This window comes from Tiliqua scincoides, chromosome 3, assembly GCF_035046505.1.
Source record: "Tiliqua scincoides isolate rTilSci1 chromosome 3, rTilSci1.hap2, whole genome shotgun sequence".
Taxonomy (NCBI): Eukaryota; Metazoa; Chordata; class Lepidosauria; order Squamata; family Scincidae; genus Tiliqua; species Tiliqua scincoides.
In genome coordinates, this window is record NC_089823.1 from 210,491,963 (window position 1) to 210,511,748 (window position 19,786).

The 19,786-nt window shown below is 44.0% G+C and overlaps 1 protein-coding gene and 1 pseudogene across 1 annotated transcript in view; one reads left to right on the plus strand and one right to left on the minus strand.

Moving 5' to 3' along the window:
• Positions 1–19,786, minus strand: part of SLC9A9 (solute carrier family 9 member A9) — a 294,081-nt gene that overhangs the window by 60,417 nt on the left and 213,878 nt on the right. The window contains exons 13-14 of the mRNA XM_066618996.1: positions 17,807–17,855; positions 8,564–8,643 (exon numbers count right to left, since the gene is read on the minus strand). Coding sequence (XP_066475093.1) covers positions 8,564–8,643; positions 17,807–17,855 — 129 coding nt within the window. The remainder of the gene's footprint in view (positions 1–8,563; positions 8,644–17,806; positions 17,856–19,786) is intronic.
• LOC136646925 (5S ribosomal RNA) lies at positions 13,080–13,198 on the plus strand (annotated as a pseudogene).

Below are 19,786 nucleotides of genomic sequence, written 5' to 3' on the forward strand. Positions count from 1 at the left end.
TACTGGCATTGTGCAAGGTAAACACATAGGGCGACACCCAGAGATTTGGCACAGTGATGCATCATTGGGGGAAGCTCTTCCTGTGAACGAAAGGTTCTACTCTTGCAAGGACCTTACACATGAGTACAACTCTCCATCTGTTCATGGAAGGAGCTTCCACTTATGGTGAGCAGCTATGCCAAAGTGTCATTCATTGGCGTCCTTCAGTCTTGGAAGACTATGGTAGCATGCTCTGAAAAGTGGTTCTGGAACAGCGTCTAGTGTGGATGAAAAGGACAAAGTTTACAAGCAGTGAAAGTTCATCAGTGAAGAAGCAAAATGTTTCTTCCAAGGGAAGGGGGTTCCAAAACTAGAGGCTGCAATCAAAGTGATCCTAAAGAAATATAGGAAGACTACTAACTAATAGAATTAGGAGAAGCTAGCATAGCAAAATGCCTATTGCAGAGAGCTGTTTCTTTCCACCGAAATATTGGCACATCACAGTCAAAACACAGCTGTGTCTTTTCAGAATTGCTATCTAAGCGGCAGATGCCAAGGAGGAAAGGGGAAGATTGCAGGCTTCAGAACAGCCTGAAAGGACTGCTGAGTCTTTGGGCTCAGGCTCTTGAGAGACCAAAGACACGGACTCTGGACTAGGCGACTTGCAAAGTATGGAAAAGTTTCACAATCTGAAATACCTGAGAATTCAGAAATGGGTGTTTTGCATATCTTTGAACAAGGGAGTTCATCTGTTCAAGGACTGGATTAATACATTTTGTGAAATCATAACTATGGCCAAGCTCAGTTCTCAAACTTGTGTAAACAGAAATCGCGACAGCTCAGATAATTTTCTTATTATCTGGCTGCTTTTCTTTTCCTGTCTGGAGCTACCAGAAGAGAACAAAGCAAACACTTTCCAACCTGAATACATCTCATTGTCCTACACTGAGAGATTTAAAAATTCTGGTTTGATTAATTAGGTATGTGAGAGCCCAATCTGGAGGAGGGTGTGCTGGCTCACTGCTGGTGCACACTGTTGTGAACATGCTGTAAGCCATGTCTACAACCATTACCCCTGGCCCAGCACTGGAGCTGGCTCAGTGAGAGCCTGCACTGGGACAGCGCTGATCCGTGGCCAGCAGACCACCGCCTGGCACTCTGTAAGAAGTGCTGGGTGGTGTAGAGGTGAGTGGGGGGCGGGGGGCGGAGACTTTCTGGCATGGTGAAGGTGGCGGGTGGGTGGGGAGAAAGCAAGAAGGGTGGAGAGAGTGGGGCAGGAGGGGGTAGGACTGGCAGAGTGGAACGCTGTTGGATCCAAAGCCCTGTGTTGGGCCACACGATCCAACAAAAGGCGTCTTTACTCTGCGCCAGCTAAATAGCTAGCAGAGAGCCAGGTAGCCCCATTGCAGGGCTACTTTCCTTATGTGGGGGAAGGGGACGAATGTACCTTGCCCCTAAGGAGCAGCTGGCAGCTGCCCAGTGTGCTCAGAATGCTGCGGCAGCCATTTCTGGCACTGCTGCAGCCTTTCATGCCAGGCAGCTCAGTATGGTTTGTAAGTGATCAATCCTATGCTTCCTGGCACCTGCTGGAGCAGTGCTGCCAAAGCGGTTACTGCTGTATCCAGCAGACACTGGGAAACTGCCATTCTACACAATGGGACTTACTTCTGAGTAGAACTGTATAGGGTCGTGCTCTAAAGCAGTGACTGAAGCCCACAAGCTGGTAAAGCAAAGATACAAATATGGCCCTATCAAAATACCAAACATATGACACTGCTTGAAATGTCTGCATTATGTCTTCCTAAAGGTTATGTTCTATGGCCCGGTTAAGGAACTGATACAATCAGTTCTCTTTATATGCAAATTCACTTATCAGCGAGGGGCAGAATTGCCATCCACCTCTTGTATCTCATTATCCACTAATACTGTGCTGGTGCTGCATCAAACAGGCATTGGTATTGGCCCATGGAGAATTTTTGGACACATTTGTGTCTGCTTCTAGACTTTCCCCATCATCTTGGGCACCATCTTGGGGACTCCAACTGAATCGTCACAACCCTGGCGATGATGAAAGGGTGATGATGAAAGATCTCTGGAAGGTTATCTGAGTACTGCTGTGGGGCTGGGACAAGAAAAGGGAAATAGCAAAGAGACAGGTGGATGAAGAGGACTGGTGAAGCAACCCACTCCCCACTGTTGATCTCTGAGGTGTTGTTATTGGGCCAGGAACCTTCTACGAGTTGAGGGATAGCCAGCACAGAGAAATCACCATCAGCACAACCTTTGAAGCATCAAGAGATATCCAGCACAGAGAAGGAACCATCAGATGTTGGAGATATAATTGCTATCACCCACCACCACAGACTTCAAGTTAAGATTCAGGTCCATAAAATTCATAGAGTGTATGGTGAAAAGAGTCCCCTGGAACTTAACCCAATTTTCCCCATAGGTTCAGTGTTTCAGTATCTGCTAATTCAGGATCCACTAGGTTTTCTAGGCACCTAACCCTAGCAAATGACAAGAACTGACTGTACTTTCTAAAATTAACCTGGTACAAAAACTTTTTTGATTTTAGAAGTTTATGGGGGGTATTTTTCTGTTAGATGTTTAAGGCTTTGTTAAGGCATACTGAAGTCTATTGATGAGTTCATGGGCATTTTAGTCAGTTTGGTATCAGGCTTTTGCTGTGTGCATTTGGGAAGAACAAATGATACTGTATTGCTCAAGTCACTTTCCAAACACACTTCTGTTTGTTAGATCTGCTATTATTGTGAGTGCTCCATGACATGTGTGGGATCACTCTGAGAAATTCACAATAATAGTACTGTGACCAGATTTTATGGCTCATTGGCACTGCCAGGAACATCTGGGGGGAAGGAATCAGCTGACCAGGTTGGGGATGGAAAGCACTGTGATAAGCAACAGCCTTCTGTCCTGCTGCTTAGCTGAGAACTGTTGAGCATGGATAGAAGTGAAGCTACTCTCAGAGTTTCTCACAGAGGACCACATTATGGTGGGAATGGTCATCATTATTTGAGTACTCCTCCTAAGCATCAGTGACCTCCTTGCTCCTTTTCTGCAGAGAAATATGTTCAACTTAATGCTCCTGTTTCATTCAACAGCCTTTGGCATTCTTCCACAAGAACTGTTTGGCAATGCAGCTAAACAGAAGGAAAAAAAAATCATTGCTGCTACTGGAGGGAGGAAAGTGAATAATGGATAAATAGAAGTCTGAGGTAGCAGCCATGGGAGAGTGATAGCCAAGTGCTATATGGCATCAAATCTCTACCCATTGACTGTGGGAAAACCTGTCATAAACTCCCTTCTGGGTCTCCAGATACAGCTTAGAACATTCATACGTTTACAAGTTGTGTAGAAGATGCTTGATTTTTGTGTTTTGACAGGACAACAGGGCTGGAGGTGCAGAGAATACGTTCTATGAAACAGAATAAACAGGATCATGAACTTGGGGAAAATGAAAGACCCTTAAGTTCAACATTGTTCTTCCTCATTCAAGGCAGAACCATACATCCTCCAGCCTCACAGAGATCAACCTAAGCTTGCTTTTAATTGTGGTGATAAACCTGTGCCAGGCTGTACCACTTAAGGCTGCCAATTTGGCTTTATAGTACCAAAATGCCTCTCAATGCAAAATTTCAATGCACAGAAAACATCAGATGCTAAGGGAAGGGTTTAAGCTTAGCCATTATAGTTTTCTACATGCAGGCAACCGGCAGACAGGCGGGGGGGGGGAGAGGTGCAAATCCCCTAGGCTGCCCAGGGGAGGGGTCACCACCGCAGTGTAATCCACTTCTCCCTGTGCCCTCCCCCCATACCACCCTGTGCAGAGGCCCTGTACCGATGTCTCCAGAGGGTGGGGGAGACCATGTGTGGCCTCCTTCAGCCCTCCAAAGACCTTCTGAGACCTCCAGAAGGCTTAAAACCCCACCTCTGGTTTTCACACGTGGACTCCTCCAGCTCTCCGAAAGCATGCAGGTAATGTTTATGCTTAGTTTGCGCAGGCGTATGGGGGGTGTCATTCAATTATTTGAATCCACATCTGCAATCTGCAGTGGTATGGCTCGGATATAGATGTACCTCTGAGGGCTCTACAAAATTCAGATCACTATGTGCCTTAAGCAGCTATACTGCAGAAAGGTACTTACAAATAAACTGCTGAAGAAGACTTGTGAAAAAGAGACAAGCCACATGCTGCGAGAGAAGGAAAGCCTCACCCAAGTCATGATCAATCTGTCCCAGGAGAAAAAGATACCCTTTGCAACCTCAAATATGGCAACCCATATAACCTTGAGTGTGGGGAAATTCCATCTCCTATGTGGTTGGGCGAATGTCTGAGCAACCCAACATGCTGCTAGCATTGCATGATCAATATATTAGTTTAATCTTTTGAATTCTACAGCAGAGCTTCATATCATGATGGACAAACAGATTGCAGAAACATTTCATCTGGATAATTGGCCTGTCTCTTAGGAATTGAAACTTCTTCCAGAGCATGTGATTCGGTGTGTGAAAATGCACAGATCTGTCAGTCCTAGCAATAGCAGCTTGAGCTGTTCATCTCCTTGGGGATTTAAGCATATAGTTGCTGGCAGAAATAAGATGTAAAAATAATACTTGAAAATGAAAATACATTTGTACAATAATGGCAGAGCAGCAGATGCTGTAAACGAGACCATCAGGGCAAGATTACTGCTTACGACAGGAGGGAGAAATAGCTTCTTAAAATGTAAATTTGCTTTCATTCCAGGAGTAGCTTCCAAATTGACAAGCATGGAAGGCTTTTGCTTGAAACACGCAACACCACAAAATCAATTGGTCATCATTAGTAAGGACTACTATTAAAAAATTCTCCATGTTGTTTTTCTCAGTCTAGCATCTGAGAAGCCCAATCCTAAGCTGCGGCAGCAACAGCAGACAGCACGCTGCCCCTGCAACAGTTGTCACAATATGGTATCATCAGGCATGTCACTGCTGGAGGTATGTCCACAGCATCGGCACAGAGGCCAGTGCCACTTGGTGTTGGGTCTCAGCGCCAGGAAGATATGCAGCAGGAGTTCCAGCTGTAAGTTTGGCTGCCGGCTGGTGGTAAAGCTTTTCAGGGAGGGAGGAGGGTGGGAGAGGGAAGGATTGGGCCCAGGAGGGCGGCAGGGATGGCAGCAGACTCTGCTGCCAAATCATCTGGCCCCTCCTGAGGCATGGAGATCAACACCGGTCCCCATGGCTCCGCACCCACTAAAGAGCAGGCACAGAACTGAGTAGACTTGTTAGGGCTTTACATTGGGTAAAGGAACTGAAGTTCCCTTGCCCAGTGGAGTCCTCTGGTTGTTTCTCTGGCCCCACAGGATAAAGCAGTGGCCATTTCAGTCCCGTTGTACCATTGGACACTGGGGAAGCATAGGACTGGGCTCTAAGCCAAGAAAGTCACTTTCTTCCTCTGCCTATTCTAAGCATTCTTCAGCAAAAGCCATAAACAAAAGCAGGTGAACCCACAATCGCTGGCCTACATCAGGCATTCTGTTATCTTTTGGATCTTAACCACCCTTTGCCATTTCTTAACATTTCACTTTCAGCCATTTTGACTCTTGGCTTTCACTGCTTGCCCTGGAGCAGGAATTCTGTTCTTAACTTCTCTCTTGATAGGTTTCTTCCTTGCCTACGGGTGTTTCTTCTCTGACATTTTTCTGACACTTTTTAATTTCTCCTCCTCACCCTCTTTTTCTCTTCAGCTGTGCCCATCTGTGCTCTCTTGTTCTCTCACAAAACTAGGACTTTGGAGCATTTATATTCTTTCACAAGCTCATATGACACACTGTATAGAGTTCTCTATTGCTTTCCTTTGTAGCTTTTTTTTTTTTGTTGTTAAAGAAAGAAAATCAGCATGAACAAGCTGTGAGTAAGGATGGGAGAAGAGTGGACAGAGAGAGACTGCCTCATCTTTCCCTTTTTTGCCATTTTCTCCACTCATAATCACTCTCCACAAGCTGCCTTTTCACCCGCAGGGAAAAAGATATAATATCCCTGTATTTTTTTTTTCTCTGCAGTCTCTCATATTTTTTCTCCACAAGTGAAAAGTTATGATGTTTCCGTATCTGTTCTTCAACAGGAGAAAAGATACAGTGTCTCTGTGTCTTTCTTCTGAAGGTGAAGATGCTGCACCGGGAGAGCACTTTTCAAACAAAAACTGACCAGAAGGAAAGGGGTTAAGCAGCCTGTTTTTGGCTACATTTCTTATATCTTGACTTCCACCTGTTTGGGTTGATTTTTCTTTGATTAGAAAACAGGGTGGATAGAAACATAGAGTTATGTGTGCAACACACAATTCTCACTTCCTAGCTTCATCCTCTCTTTCCCTGTTACTCCCCCCTACTGATGTCCTTTAAAACTTCTACAGACATGGTCTTTTCTTCCTGGGGGAAAAAAATGGAATAAGCATCTGTCTAAAGCCAGCTCTGATGCCACTTGGCATTAATTTTTTAAAAGCCTTCTTCCCTTTTATACTGCATTGCAAATTGAATTTTCAGCTGTGCCAGAAAAAAAAAAACGACAGAAAACTGTGTCTGAAATCTTATTTACTCAAAATTTCCACATGAATATCTCCTTGCTTCAAGACTTTAATAACTGATTTACAAAGGAGTAACAACGATTTACTATGGGAGACAATAAAAGGCATGGCTTAATAGATTCTGTCCTGGCTGTTTGTGGCAGACGGACAGATCAAATGTGAATTCCAATTCTGCATGGATCACAGAAAATGGAGCTTTTGCAGACCTGCCTGTTGAAAAGTTGTGAGAAGGACACATGTATCATATTTACTTCATTCCTCGACTTACAAAATTTGTGAAAGACAAGTTTTATTTCCTCTGAAGCTAATGTATCAACTTTGTGGTACAGCATATGCCTGTGTTAGATAGTGGGAGCTGAGGATGGATGGGTTTGATCTTGAGCTCTGCCACTCTTGGCCAAACTATTCACTGTTTCTCTATCAAAGAGGACTAAACAGAAGGTGCACTACACTTTTGTAGTGTAAAGCTTAACGCATCATGATTCATGGCAAAATATCACCAACTCATTCAAGGGATGAAATACAGGAAAACTAATTTCCTCTGGTTTGCTAGTATTCTCTACTGGGGGCAGTTCCAGGATTTTTCTTATATTTAGCAGGGGAGAAACAACTGTCCTTATTCATTCCTGAAGAATGGTCCCCTGTGGCTTTTTGCTGGTGTCTCTTGTGCCTTTCATAAAGATTATATGGCCTTTTGGAATAGGGAACTGTCTTCTTATTCCTTGATTATGTAAACTGCTTTGAGGATTTTGTTGCTGAAAATCAGTGTATACATTTTTAATAATAATAAAGCAAGATTTATTAGGGGGGATTGTTTTCCCCCTGGCTGCTCTTGGACCACTGGAAAACTTCAAGAACAGCAACAAACCCTCATCATGTTTTATACTGAAGCACAATGAGTAACTCTGTAAGTGAAATTCAAGGTTCAGGCTTCCCTATTTTCACTTAGCCTAAGAGAACACCTGCTGCAGGCCTAAGAGCTGTATATCACCCTGTTGAACCTCTTAGGACCCAATCCTATTCAACTTTCCAGTGCTGATGTAGCAGTGTCGATGGGGCATGGCCTGTATCCTGAGATGGGGAGGCAGTCACAGAGACCTCCTCAAGGTATGGGAACATTTGTTCCCTTTCCTCAGGGCTGCATTGCAGCTACACTGGCGCTGGAAAGTTGGATAGGATTGTGACAGGGCATCCCACTCCTGACCTGCCCAGCATGCAGCAGTGCTGAAAATGGCTGCTGCTGCAGCTTCTGCGCTCCAGGCAGTTGTCTCTTCCTCCTTGGGAGAAGGGGACTTTTGTTCCCTTTCATCAGGTTAACTGAGTAGCCCTGCAATGGCCTTAGGCACATTTGCAGCAGTGCCTGCCAGTGGTAAGCCAACATGCACTCCTTAGGATTGAGCCCTTATTTACCAACACCTGTGTGCTTCCACATTGCGGGCTGTCAGTGGTCTACTTTTACACCACCTGAGGTAGGTTGTTCAGTGTCTACTGTCATGCCCTATGCTGTGCCAACACAGCACAGATGCACGAGTGGATGTTTTTGGACACTACAGTTTCCAGAACCAGATCTCATAACAGTGTGATGACAGAAGCAGTAGTGCCTTGATGCTATGCTTTGTGAGTACAACACCTCTCAGGTTTGGAATAACAAGAAAAGTGACAGCAATAAACATTTCATATATCAATATATAATCATATCACTACAATCATATCAAAATTTCATATATCAATATAATCACACTTCTTTGTTTTTAGAAATGTATGTTCACTCCTAAGTTTACTAACTGTTTGCATCTCTCTCTCTCTCTCTCTCTCACACACACACACGGAACTTCCTGCCATTATTTCTTCTCTCCACCAATGTTTGTGATTTAATTTCACACTGTAGTTAAAAACGTGAAAGGAATATCTCATTTACCCCACCAAGTTTAACTGTATTATTTTCCCCTTTAATGAAATTATTTCCAAGACTCATTTACACTGCAGTAAATAATAGGATACTTATGGTCAAAACTGTACCATATTCTGAAGAGCCAGGCACTTTCCGATTTGGTTGTGCTTTTATCCCGGCTATTTGCAGTCTGCAATTGAAAAGGAAAAAAATTTTTAGAAAGCAAGGAGAGGGGGAAAACCACTATCTGAAGACTTCAACAGTTTACCAGCAACAAATAAAGCAAAATAGAAAACAAAAAGTTAATGATTTAAAAATGCACAAACTTAAGCAAAACAGAAATTAACATTTGAAAAAAGGCTATAGAAATAATTTTAGAAAGCCTGAACACTAAAAAATGCATTTGGAAAGCAACAAATACCCAATGTGAGGGGGGAGGGGATAGTTGAATCACCTGTTTTAATAGAACACTTTCAGGTATCCTTTTGCGGATTCCAATGAGTTACATCTCTACACAGAAGCGCTTGACTCTATCTGTGCATAAGATTCCTTCACTCCTTACTGGGGAGGGGGAAGGTGGCTGTCATGAACTCTGGAAGACTATAATGGCTCCATCAGGAGTCTTTTGTTTGGTTCCGTGACCATGGGTTCTAGTTCTACTTCCTCCCTTACCATCCCAACCTACTATTGCCGGAAGGACACTCAAAAGGTAAACTTTTACCTATGGAGGTCATGTTGCCAACTCTCAGGGCGAACTCTTCTGTGGTCTATTGTCTACTCTTTCTTACTGAGCTAGCAGACAGTTCACGGCGCTGTCTTCCAGGAACTTGCTGTTGTGATCTCACAGAATCGTGGTAGTGTCCCATAAGGTCATCTAGTCCAAGCTACTGTCTGTAGCAGGATATCATCTTACAGCATCCAGCAAGCCCCTGTTGAGACTCTGCTTGAAGATCTCCAGTGAGGTAGAATCCACCACCTCCCTCAGCAAACTGTTCCATTGCCAAACCACCCTTACCATCAAGAATTTCTTCCTGATGGCTAACCAGAATTGCCTCTCCTGCAGTTTGCACCCATCTGAGCAACAAGGTTGTGACTGCGGGTCCATGTGGTCCAACCTCTATCTCCATCCCTTGCAAACAGGTTGTTCCCCTTGTATTGTGGGCAGTCTTCTATGTGGGATCATGGCTCCTGAAGCATGACACCAATCCTTCTCTTGAGAGCAAGTGACCTATGGGTTCCATTAGCAAGCCTCCTCACTGCGCTACTAATGGTTGTGATGGGAATGGTAGACCTTCCTTTCTGGCCTTGCCCTGACGTTTTCCCTGTTTGCTTCAGCTATCTGTGTTTGGTCTACCAGGAGATTTTAGCAGCTGCCTGAAGGGGGGCTGACGAAATGAGCTGCTTCCATAAGAACATAAATACAGCCCTGCTGGATCAGGCCAAAGGCCCATCTAGTCCAGCTTCCTGTATCTCACATTGGCCCACCAGATGCCTCACGGAGCATACAAAACAACAAGAGACCTGCATCCTGGTGCCCTCCCTTGCATCTGACGTAGCCCATTTCTAAAATCAGGAGGTTGCACATACACATCATGGCTTGTAACCCGTGATGGACTTTTCCTCCACAAAAGTTGCCTTTCCTGCCATCTTATTCTAAGGGGTCATGGTGGCCTCTGACAAGGGAGGTACTGTGAGCTCTTCCTGGCAATATTCTTGTGCCTTGTGTTTGGGAAGGGGTATGGACTGGTTGGTTACCTTCCCTACACTGATACTGTGGAACAGTCATCAGTGTACATTAGAACGATCAATGTGTGGTAGCTGAGTTGTCAGGGTTGTGATAGGAGTGCCTGTTGCTATCTTGCCTCTTGTTTCTACAGCTAGCCTTGTGTGTTTGTTCTGACAGTACACAGAATTAAGGCCCCATTATGCCAGAATTAGCCCTGGCCATTAGCTAGGATCATGACCACTAGCGTAGGAAGCCCATAGGAATCACCTGCCCAAGATGCTGAACTGCAATTTTCGTTCGTCTGCTATTCCCTGCAGCAGTGTTGGAGTTTCATCTCTGTTCTTGAGCAGATTGCATCTTGCACCATACTGTTCTTTGCTGCATTGCTACTCAAGCAGAATAATTCAACATTTATTTTTAATAATGATTCAAATGTTATTAAGCAGCTGTGTGGACCACTATATTCTGTGATCAAGAAAAATGATATTTCTTCTCAACGGCTGCAGTGGGATTACTATCCATTTACACCTGTCAAGTTTAGAAGGTATTTCAAGCATTTTATTTTATTTTTATCACTTATGGAAAGGTCATTCCTATGGGGATCATAGTATTCCAATAATTATGATACGTTTCCACCCCACCCCCCTTTCCCCCCATCCATTTGGATATGTGAAAACCAACACTGGAAAATACAGTTAAGTTGTTGATATTTTATTCATTGACTTCAAATGCTGGCTGCTGTTTTACAAGGTGACTGCGGTGGGTCCTCATGTAGTATACCCTGTGGAAATGTGCTTAGAGGCTTACACACACAATATCTATCCTGAGCACAGAGAAAGGGCAAGAACCAAAGGGCAAAATATACAAGTCTTCCATCACATATGCAGTGCTTGCATGTGTAAAATTAATGCATCTCTCTTTAAAATATCTGGAAATGTGACCAATCTTTTCATAATCACCAAGCCTGAGAAATTTTAAGGCATGCGCCAAGTTTTAATCACCTTTCACACTTGCCAAAAGTATATTTTGTTCTCAGATATCTATACCCAATTGCAAAATATAAAGTTGGTTCAAAGAGAATGTTGCAAAGTATTTTTTAAGGCCCCTTGTTCTCCCTATTACCCCCCCCCCCACAGGAGGCACCTGCAATATTTCATTGTTTACCTTTTGAGTGCAACACCTGTGGGGCTGGCTGCTGGACTCCAACTGCCTTTTCTGCTCCTCCTCCCCACGTCTTCAGGTCCATCAGCCTAGGTAGTGGAGGGAGGACTGAGTGGAGAAGGAACAGCCTCCACTCAGTGGAACAGCTGGGAGAGAAGGCTGCAGAAGGACAAGGAGAAGGAGCGGAACACCTGTGGGGCTGTCTGCTGGACTCCAACTGCCTTTTCTCCTCCTCCTCCCCACGTCTTCAGATACATTGGCCTCTGATGTGCTCTTTGCCCATGGCTCTTTGCCAGTGGATCAAGAGACTGGATCAGGAGGCTGTATGACTCTTTGTTATGGCTCTTGTTGCTGAGCGGCTCATCATCTTTGGATCCCTGATTGCCAGCACTATGTCCTCCCATTTTATGCAGTGCCGTGCTGTTTAATGATTGGACATCTGGGAGGGGTTAGGAGGCATTGTGTCTGCATTAAGAGTTTGTGTGAGACTGAATGCAGGATTGTGAGTGGGTGGTTGAGGAGGTGTCATGTGAGTGAGTTTTGGTTGTGATTCAGGAGTGTTAACCTTTGGTCTTGGATTAAGGAACTCGAGGAGAAGCTGTTGTCCTCTGTCTTGGTGAGAGAGGGACAGGGGAGAAGCTGGTGTCCTCTGGTTCCATGAGAGGGGGACAGGGGAGAAGATGGGGACCTCTGGCTCCGTGAGAGGGGGACAGGGGAGAAGGTGGGGACCTCTGGCTCCGTGAGAGGGGGACAGGGGGCGAGAGAGTTCAGCGAGAGGGGATGTTGTATGTATTTAATAAAGAAGTGAGAGTGACTGAATGCCGAGTGGAGCGTGTGGTCGAGGTTGTGTGGTTTATGGGTCAACCCTGCTGAAGGGTAATGTGTTTGACATCCCAAGGGAGTTAAGGGGGTGGGAGTGCAGCCACCATTAACAGAGTGAGTGGATTATTTATTTATTTTAATTTTGGGTTCCAAGTTTTATTGTGTTTTATTGGTTTTTAAATGTTTTATTTTTATACGTATTTATATATTTTACGTTTTTATATGATTTCTTTGCAAGCTGCCTTGAGTGCCCTTTACTGGGACAGAAAGGCAGGATATAAATTCTATAAATAAATAAATAAATAAATAAATATGAATAGTGATGTGGACTGTTGCTTCTGGATAAAAGCCCCAGATGAATACGCGCACATAGTTATTAAATCTATCTTGAGCTGCCTGTCTAGCCTGGTATTGTCAGCTGCAAGTGGCAACCTCCAAGCTCTCCAGGGTCTCCCACAGAGATCTTTTTCAGCCCAAGTCCTGTAGGTAGGGCTGGAGCAGGGCTAGGGTATTTGCATCCTGGACAATTGTGTCCTGGTCAAATGAGTCCTGGTCACTGGCATTCCTGGATAATTTCCCCCTTACCCTGTGTCGAGAACCAGCTTGCCCTATGGGGCTTCCTGGATCTGCGCCCACTATTTAGCAGGCGCAAATCTGGGAAGCCTAGTGTACAGCTGCAAGGAGGCTTAGGAGATGGTGGAAGAGGCGTTTGCCAATCCCGCCCCCTCTCAGGTCTGATTCGCCACCAGATCCCTCCTCCCTCACCCCCAAACAACCCTTCCCTGCGTCCCTGCCACTCTCTATATGCCCCTGCGATGCCTGGCACAAGCCTTCCAGCTTTGTCCGGCTCTGCTCCTGAGTGCAGAGCTGGCGGACCAGCACTGCGAACTCATGAGTAGCCACAAACATGCTTTATAGCATGTGACACTCTTACCCTGCACATCCCTGATCTTGTCTGATCTCGGAAGCTAAGCAGGGTCAGGCCTGGTTAGTACTTGGATGGGAGACCGCCTGGGAATACCAGGTGCTGTAGGCTTATACCATAGTCTTTCAAGACTGAAGGTTGCCAAGCATAGCTGGCACAAGGATGGCTGTGTCACATCAAGCAGCCATTTGGATTGCACACACCCCCTCCCCCACACCACTCCTTGCCCTTTGCAGGCTTTCTTACAAAAAAAGAAAAACTGCATCACATGCTTAAAGTATCTTGTGGTCCCCAAAGGATCATTATTTTGATGCAATGCTATTCTGTGCTATATAGCATTTTTGTATTACCAGCAGCATGATAGTTGACTAGGGGCGCAATCTTAACCAACTTTCCAGCACTGACATAAGGGCAATGCAGCTCCAAGGCAAGGGAACAAACATTCCCTTACTTTGAGGAGGTCTCCATGAGTGACACCCAACTGTAGGATACACCAGACATCCCATTAGCACAGCTGTGACAGTGCTGGAAAATTGGATAGGATTTGGGCCTAGTTTTGTTAACTTATACTGCGTATGTTGCTTTGACCAACACTGCAATGTTTGGCTAAGGTTAGTTAAAACTGTAAAATAAATAAAACAAGTCATCAAAAGATTGAAGTGAACAAAGTTGCAACCTTCTTGTGAAGTCAAGGGCACTTTTGCTCATATCTGACTTGAAAGAGCTGGATAAAACAGATGACATGGAGACCTTTTTCTTTCTTAATTTTTTTTCCTTCAGTGTTTGGGCAGTTTCCTTGGCTTTTCTGGGCTTAGTGAGACCAGGTAAAACCCTGCCAAACTTCTGTCAACAGACTCCCTAGGTGACAGAGAGTATTACCCAGAGGGAGAGAAAACCATTGAAGCCACGGTCAGGTGTGACATGTTTTCCCCAGAGTATTTTCATAGAAACATTTGGAAAGTGCACTAGAAGGTATGAAAATGTTATAATCAAAGTTCTACTGAATTTATAGCCCGATTCTACTTAAATCCCCATGCAGAGATGCAGCGGTGTCAGCATGGCTTCTACAGTATCAGCATGCATCCCATTAGGGATTTTTGCCTGCTGAAAGTTTCCTTGGGACAAGCCCCAGCAGCCACCATTAAGGGCAACTTGAACCTGTGCCAGCTCAATTGTCAGTCAGCCCCTCCCATGCCCAATTTGCCCTCCTTCCTGCCCACAGGCCTCACAGGTGTGATGCCCTTGGGCATTTGCCCCCCCCCCCAGGAACACCAGTGAAATGTGGTCCAAGTAAAATATGACTTGTCTTGTGTGTTTGGGGAGTAAAAGGACAATGTTACAGTGGGCTTCAGCACTCCAAATTCAGTGCTGGATTGTGGCTGCAATGTTCAAATGATGTGCTCAGAAGAAGGAAATGTATGCTTTAAATACAGATAAGTTAACCCTTGTTTAACAAAACAAACTCATTTTAAATATCTAATATTGTTCATTGACTAAGGGGGCAATCCTAATCCCTTATGACATAAGCGCAATGAAGCTCCGAGGTAAGGGAACAAACATTCCCTTACTTTGAGGAGGCCTCTGTGAGTGACACCCAACTGCAGGATGCAGCACATGTCCCATTCGCACCGCTATGCCAGTGCTGGAAAGCACTGACATAAGGGGTTAGGATTGCACCCTTAGCCAGATTTCTCTTGAAACCTGGTAAAGGGCCGAAAGCATTCTCCCAAAACCTCTGCAGAAAACACATGGAAGTCTCTTGGAGGAGATGCACTGAAGAGATTTATCAACAAACAGCAGCTAGATGAACAGAAACCACCATCCAATACATTTGTTTTTTTGTGGAAATATATTAGATTAAAAAAACCCCAATACTAAATAATGAAACACTGACCAATAATGATTAAACACTTCCGAATGCCCATTGCAATTGAGCTTATATGAACCTGCCTGGTAACTGAGATCCTCATATGAAGTTTTTTTTACCACTGGGTGACCCAGCTTCCAGAGGAGAGGAGGAGGAGCTTTCCTATGGTGGCAATGGCTGTGGAACTCCTTTCTAAACCAGTGGTTTTCAATCAGTGTACCAAGGCAAATGGTGTGTCATGAAAGGTTCACAGATGTGCTGCACAGAACACAGCACTTGGAATTCACTGAAAAACCCTTCCAGGTTTTGGTCTGTTCTCTTCTGACTCCTTTAAATTTCCCCTAAGGAGCCAGTGGAGGAAGAGGGGTAGACAATTTGTTACTAGAAATTGCCCGAGAAACAGAGCTGCAGACAATTGCCTTAGAAACAGAGCGGCAGAACCTGGAAGAGTCTCTCGGAAGCTGGAAGTGACATCACAAGAGACAAAGACCATAAAGAAGACCATAGAGGTCAGCAAGAAAAATGCTGAAAATCGGTCTCCTAGACTTTTCAAATGACATCATCATCATCATCATCATCATCATTTTTTAGATACCTGTCTAAGTCTGTACTCTTCAACTGAGTTTTAAACAACAATTGGGATCTTTTTTTGGCTGATCCATTTGAGAATGGATACATTTTTTGGTTGGATTTGTTAGTTCTCTTGACAGTTTTTATGGTGAAAAGACAAGGTAAAGAAATTGTTAAAAAACGAGTAAGCTTAATGATAACTTTTCCTCTGCTGTTCCATTGGGACTGCATCAGGGGTAGCTTTATATACTAAACAAGTCAGAATCACAGTGGAGTAGTTGCCCTCAATTATTTATGAACATTATTGATGGTCTCACAATATTGCATTATGAAAAGCTAACAGCGAATGAGTGGAAATAAATGAGCGACTAGCCCATGGCAGGGCAAGTGATAAATGCAATGGGAAGTGACAGATCTGACTCAATTGAAAAAATTATGGGTGCCTTCATGAGGGTAATGCAATGTGATTAGGCCAATGTGAAGTTCAGGTAACTGTGGTAGAGAACAAGCAATAAAACTAACTCCAAAGTTCTTACTTCAAAGGAGCATTTTCATCAGCTTCCTTCTCTGAAAACTGAAAGTGACAAACCAATGGAACAGTCTCACTATGAAAACAAGGAAGAGCCTGGGAGACCTTGCTGGCTAGAAACATGATACAGCTCCAACATGGGAGTGTACTAGTCCCACCATGGCACACATGCAGGCAGTACAATGCGCCTTTATGGTGATAGGGAATTTTTGCGTGTGTGTTCTTTACATATTCCTACCCAGCCTTTTTTCCTTGCATGATGCAAAAACTCATGTCAGAGAGAACACTGGAGGGGCGCACAGACTTGCCATTCTTCCAAATGCCCTGGCTGGCTCACTGCCCACATTTGTGCCTGTGTGCACACTAGGCCCATGGCCAGAAATGCTGTGCTGAGGGAGCCCGTAGTGGCAATAAATCATTGCAGAAGAGCAGCCAGAACATAAATAAAATAGCTACAGCAGAAATTTAAAATTATTTAATTGTATTACTTCTAGTGAATGGTTACATGCAATCCTGCTTGCTTGCTTTTCTTTATATTTCTATGAGTACAAGGTTCAGATGCTTAGTTTTTAAAAATGGAAGCTGAACATTTAGAGAGAGGACCTTCAATATTCCTGAATGGGGCAGGCTCACATTGTCCTCCCCTTGCATGGATCCGGCTCCTGGCACTGAGCCCTGTGATTATGGCCCAGCACTTACTGGGGGTGGGGGATGGGAAGAGAAAAGAGGGCTTTAGTGAGTTTCATGTATTCTTTCACATATGGATGTTGCACCCTTCATGGGTTTGAATCAGTCTCTAGAAAATGTATTGCAGCAGGAGAATTCATAGGCCAGCTTCGTCAGATGCATGAAGTGGTCAGTGAAGATGATGGATAGATGCACAGGGGATTTTCTGGGTGGAGGAGGATGTGGAGAGAACTTTGCGCAAAGTGAGATTTCAAATATGAACAAACACATACAAAAAACTACGAATTGACCAGCCCATAAATGTAGATGGGTCCAGACTCCAATCATACCTCAATCTGGGCAGAAACTGCTCTATATTTGCAGGGCACCCATTGCAGCCTACAAAGTCTCCAATAGGAGCCCCACACAGGCTGTATTAAAAAGAAGAAGAAGAAAAAAAACTCAAACTGTTCTGCCAAAGTGACTAATGCACAACAACAGCAATGTAACCTAGAAGTATTTCCTAAACTCCAGAATTTGAATAATACGTATTTCAATTTAATCCTGAGGATTAACAGCCCGATCCTGAGCTGCCAGGGGCGCCCAGGCTCAGCGGCACCAAGGAGGGCTGCCGCCAAATCCAGTGCCTCCCATGCTACCGCAGGAGGTGCCTCGGGAGAAGGGGACATTTGTCCCCTTCCCCCAAGTAAGGTAAGCAGCCCCGCAATGGGGCTACTTACTTTACTGCCGACCTTTTGGTTGGTAAGGAAAAGGCACTCGTGTAGGGCACGCAGCCCTCCACAAGCGCCCTGGATCCTGTGGAGTGGAGCTCCGCGGATCCTCCTCCCTCCCTCCCCGGCACGCCTCCCGCCCGCCCTCTCTCTGCCCCCCGCCGGCCTCCCCCGTCCCCGGAATTCCTCCTCCCCTGATTTTAATTGAATCTTGTTGCATTTTCTGACTTCCTGGTTGAACTGGAAATTTTTTAAAAAAGTTTGTGAAAACTACATCATGGACTTTTAAAGCCCTATTAATTATATGTGACAGGATAAACATCATAACAGATTTTTATCTTTAGATTTTAACTTGCCTGAGTAGCAACTTCTGTCTTCAGATCCTCATCTGGATCTATGCCAACTCTGTTAAAGAAAACAGACTTGCATGAATCAACTTTTTTTTCTCTGTAAGACATCACAAATCATGGAATGCAATGAAAATAAGACAATTTGTATGTATATACCACTTTTAAGACAAACCTCACAAAGCAGTTTACATAAAATATTACAATAGTATGGTGGCATAGCTAATGAAAGTGTAGCCCAGTGCCAAGTGCCAAATTATGCCCTGGAAGTGACATCATTTCCGGAAGTGATGTCACACTCAAACTATTAAACAAGTGAAAAATGGGGCAGTGGCATAGCTAAGGCATCTACTACCTATGGTCAAAGAAGATTTTGTAATCCCCCCCCAGATGAAATCAAATTTAATTTATTAAGTAAACAAATAAAATGTTTTCTGGTTAATTGGCCATAACTTTTGATTGAATAGAGATATTCCAGTGAGGTTTGTTTCGTTGCATTCAGCATTAAATTACCTTTCCAATGAGATATATAACATGATGGTATTATTCATACATACCAAGGTTTTCACAATTTAGGCCACTAGTGTCAAACTCAGCTTGTTGCCCTCCTACAGCTTGTTGCCAGAGCGATTGCCACCTCCTGCACTCCCTTAGCTATGCCACTGAAATAGTGTTTTTTTAAATGTTAAAATAAAATCCTTCCTCTAAGTGGACATTTTTTAAAATTTTGACAGTGCCATTGTTGGAAATTGCACTTCCAATGTTCAACAGCCAACATGCAGGAATGGGACAATTTTTAGTGGGAAAATGCTGTGGAAGGAAATGGTAAAACACCCTTACCATGGCACCATAATTCCAATCTGTTACTTGTGAGTAAAAATTAAGGCCCTAGACTAGACAATACATGTTTGGCCCTCAATTTTGCATCTACTTTTTATTGCATGTGCGTTTACTTGCATAGCCCTTGCCAACGTTCTGGGCCATTATTAATTAACTAGCCATTATTTTGTGGTTCTAGCAACAAATAGATTTAGCAGGAGAATTATACTGGAAGAAAGGGGGAAAATCTAATTTTAACAATAGATTTTGCAGCACAGAAATCCAAAGTCTAAGCACTAGGGTGACTGGAAGCCTTCCCATGTCTGTCAAGCTGCTCTATGTGAGTCAGGCCTAGTGGGCTAATGTACAGTGTAGAGATACAGGCTAAATCTATTCTTCCACCAGATGTTTCACTGAGACCATTTTGTAGTCTGCTGAACAGTTTCTCTCTTTGTGCATTTTTCTATCAATTACGGCAATTCTGAAATGCATTTTAAAACTGCTATGTCTATTAATTTATTTGCTTATTTATTTACTTACTTCCTATATTTTTTAATCCCGCCTTTCTCCCCCTAACTGTTTTGGTAAGAATAATTTGCTTCATCACTAATATTAAATATCTATTCAATTTATACAAATTCAAGTACTCAGTGCGACAAACAATCAAGCTTCAAATACAATTTAAAAACAATAATTAACCTATAACAACCACAAAGCTAACACAACAGGGGGTAGGAGGAAAAAAAGCTACATAAAATTGGTTCTAGGCACACTTAAAAATTAAAACCGGCCTAAAAAGAAGTCTTGCTGGTAAACCTAAGCAGGACAAACACCCAGGCTTGGCTGCTCAGGGGGCAAAGAATTAAGAGCTCTACTGCCATCACTACTCTACTGCGATGCCACTGAGTGGACTTACTAACTGAGGCAGGGTCCAATCTAATCTAACTTTCCAGCATTGATGCAGTCATGCCAAAAGGGTATGTGCTGCATCGTGCAGAGGGGGGTGGGCAGTCTCGGAGGCCCCATCCAGGTAAGGGAATGTTTGCTTCCTTTCCTCGGGGCTGCATTGCGGCTGCAGCGGTGTTGAAAAGTTGGATAGAATTGGGTCTGCAGACAATAGGGGAAACTGTGATTTCTTTCACAAGGCTAATACTCCAAATTGTGCCTTTC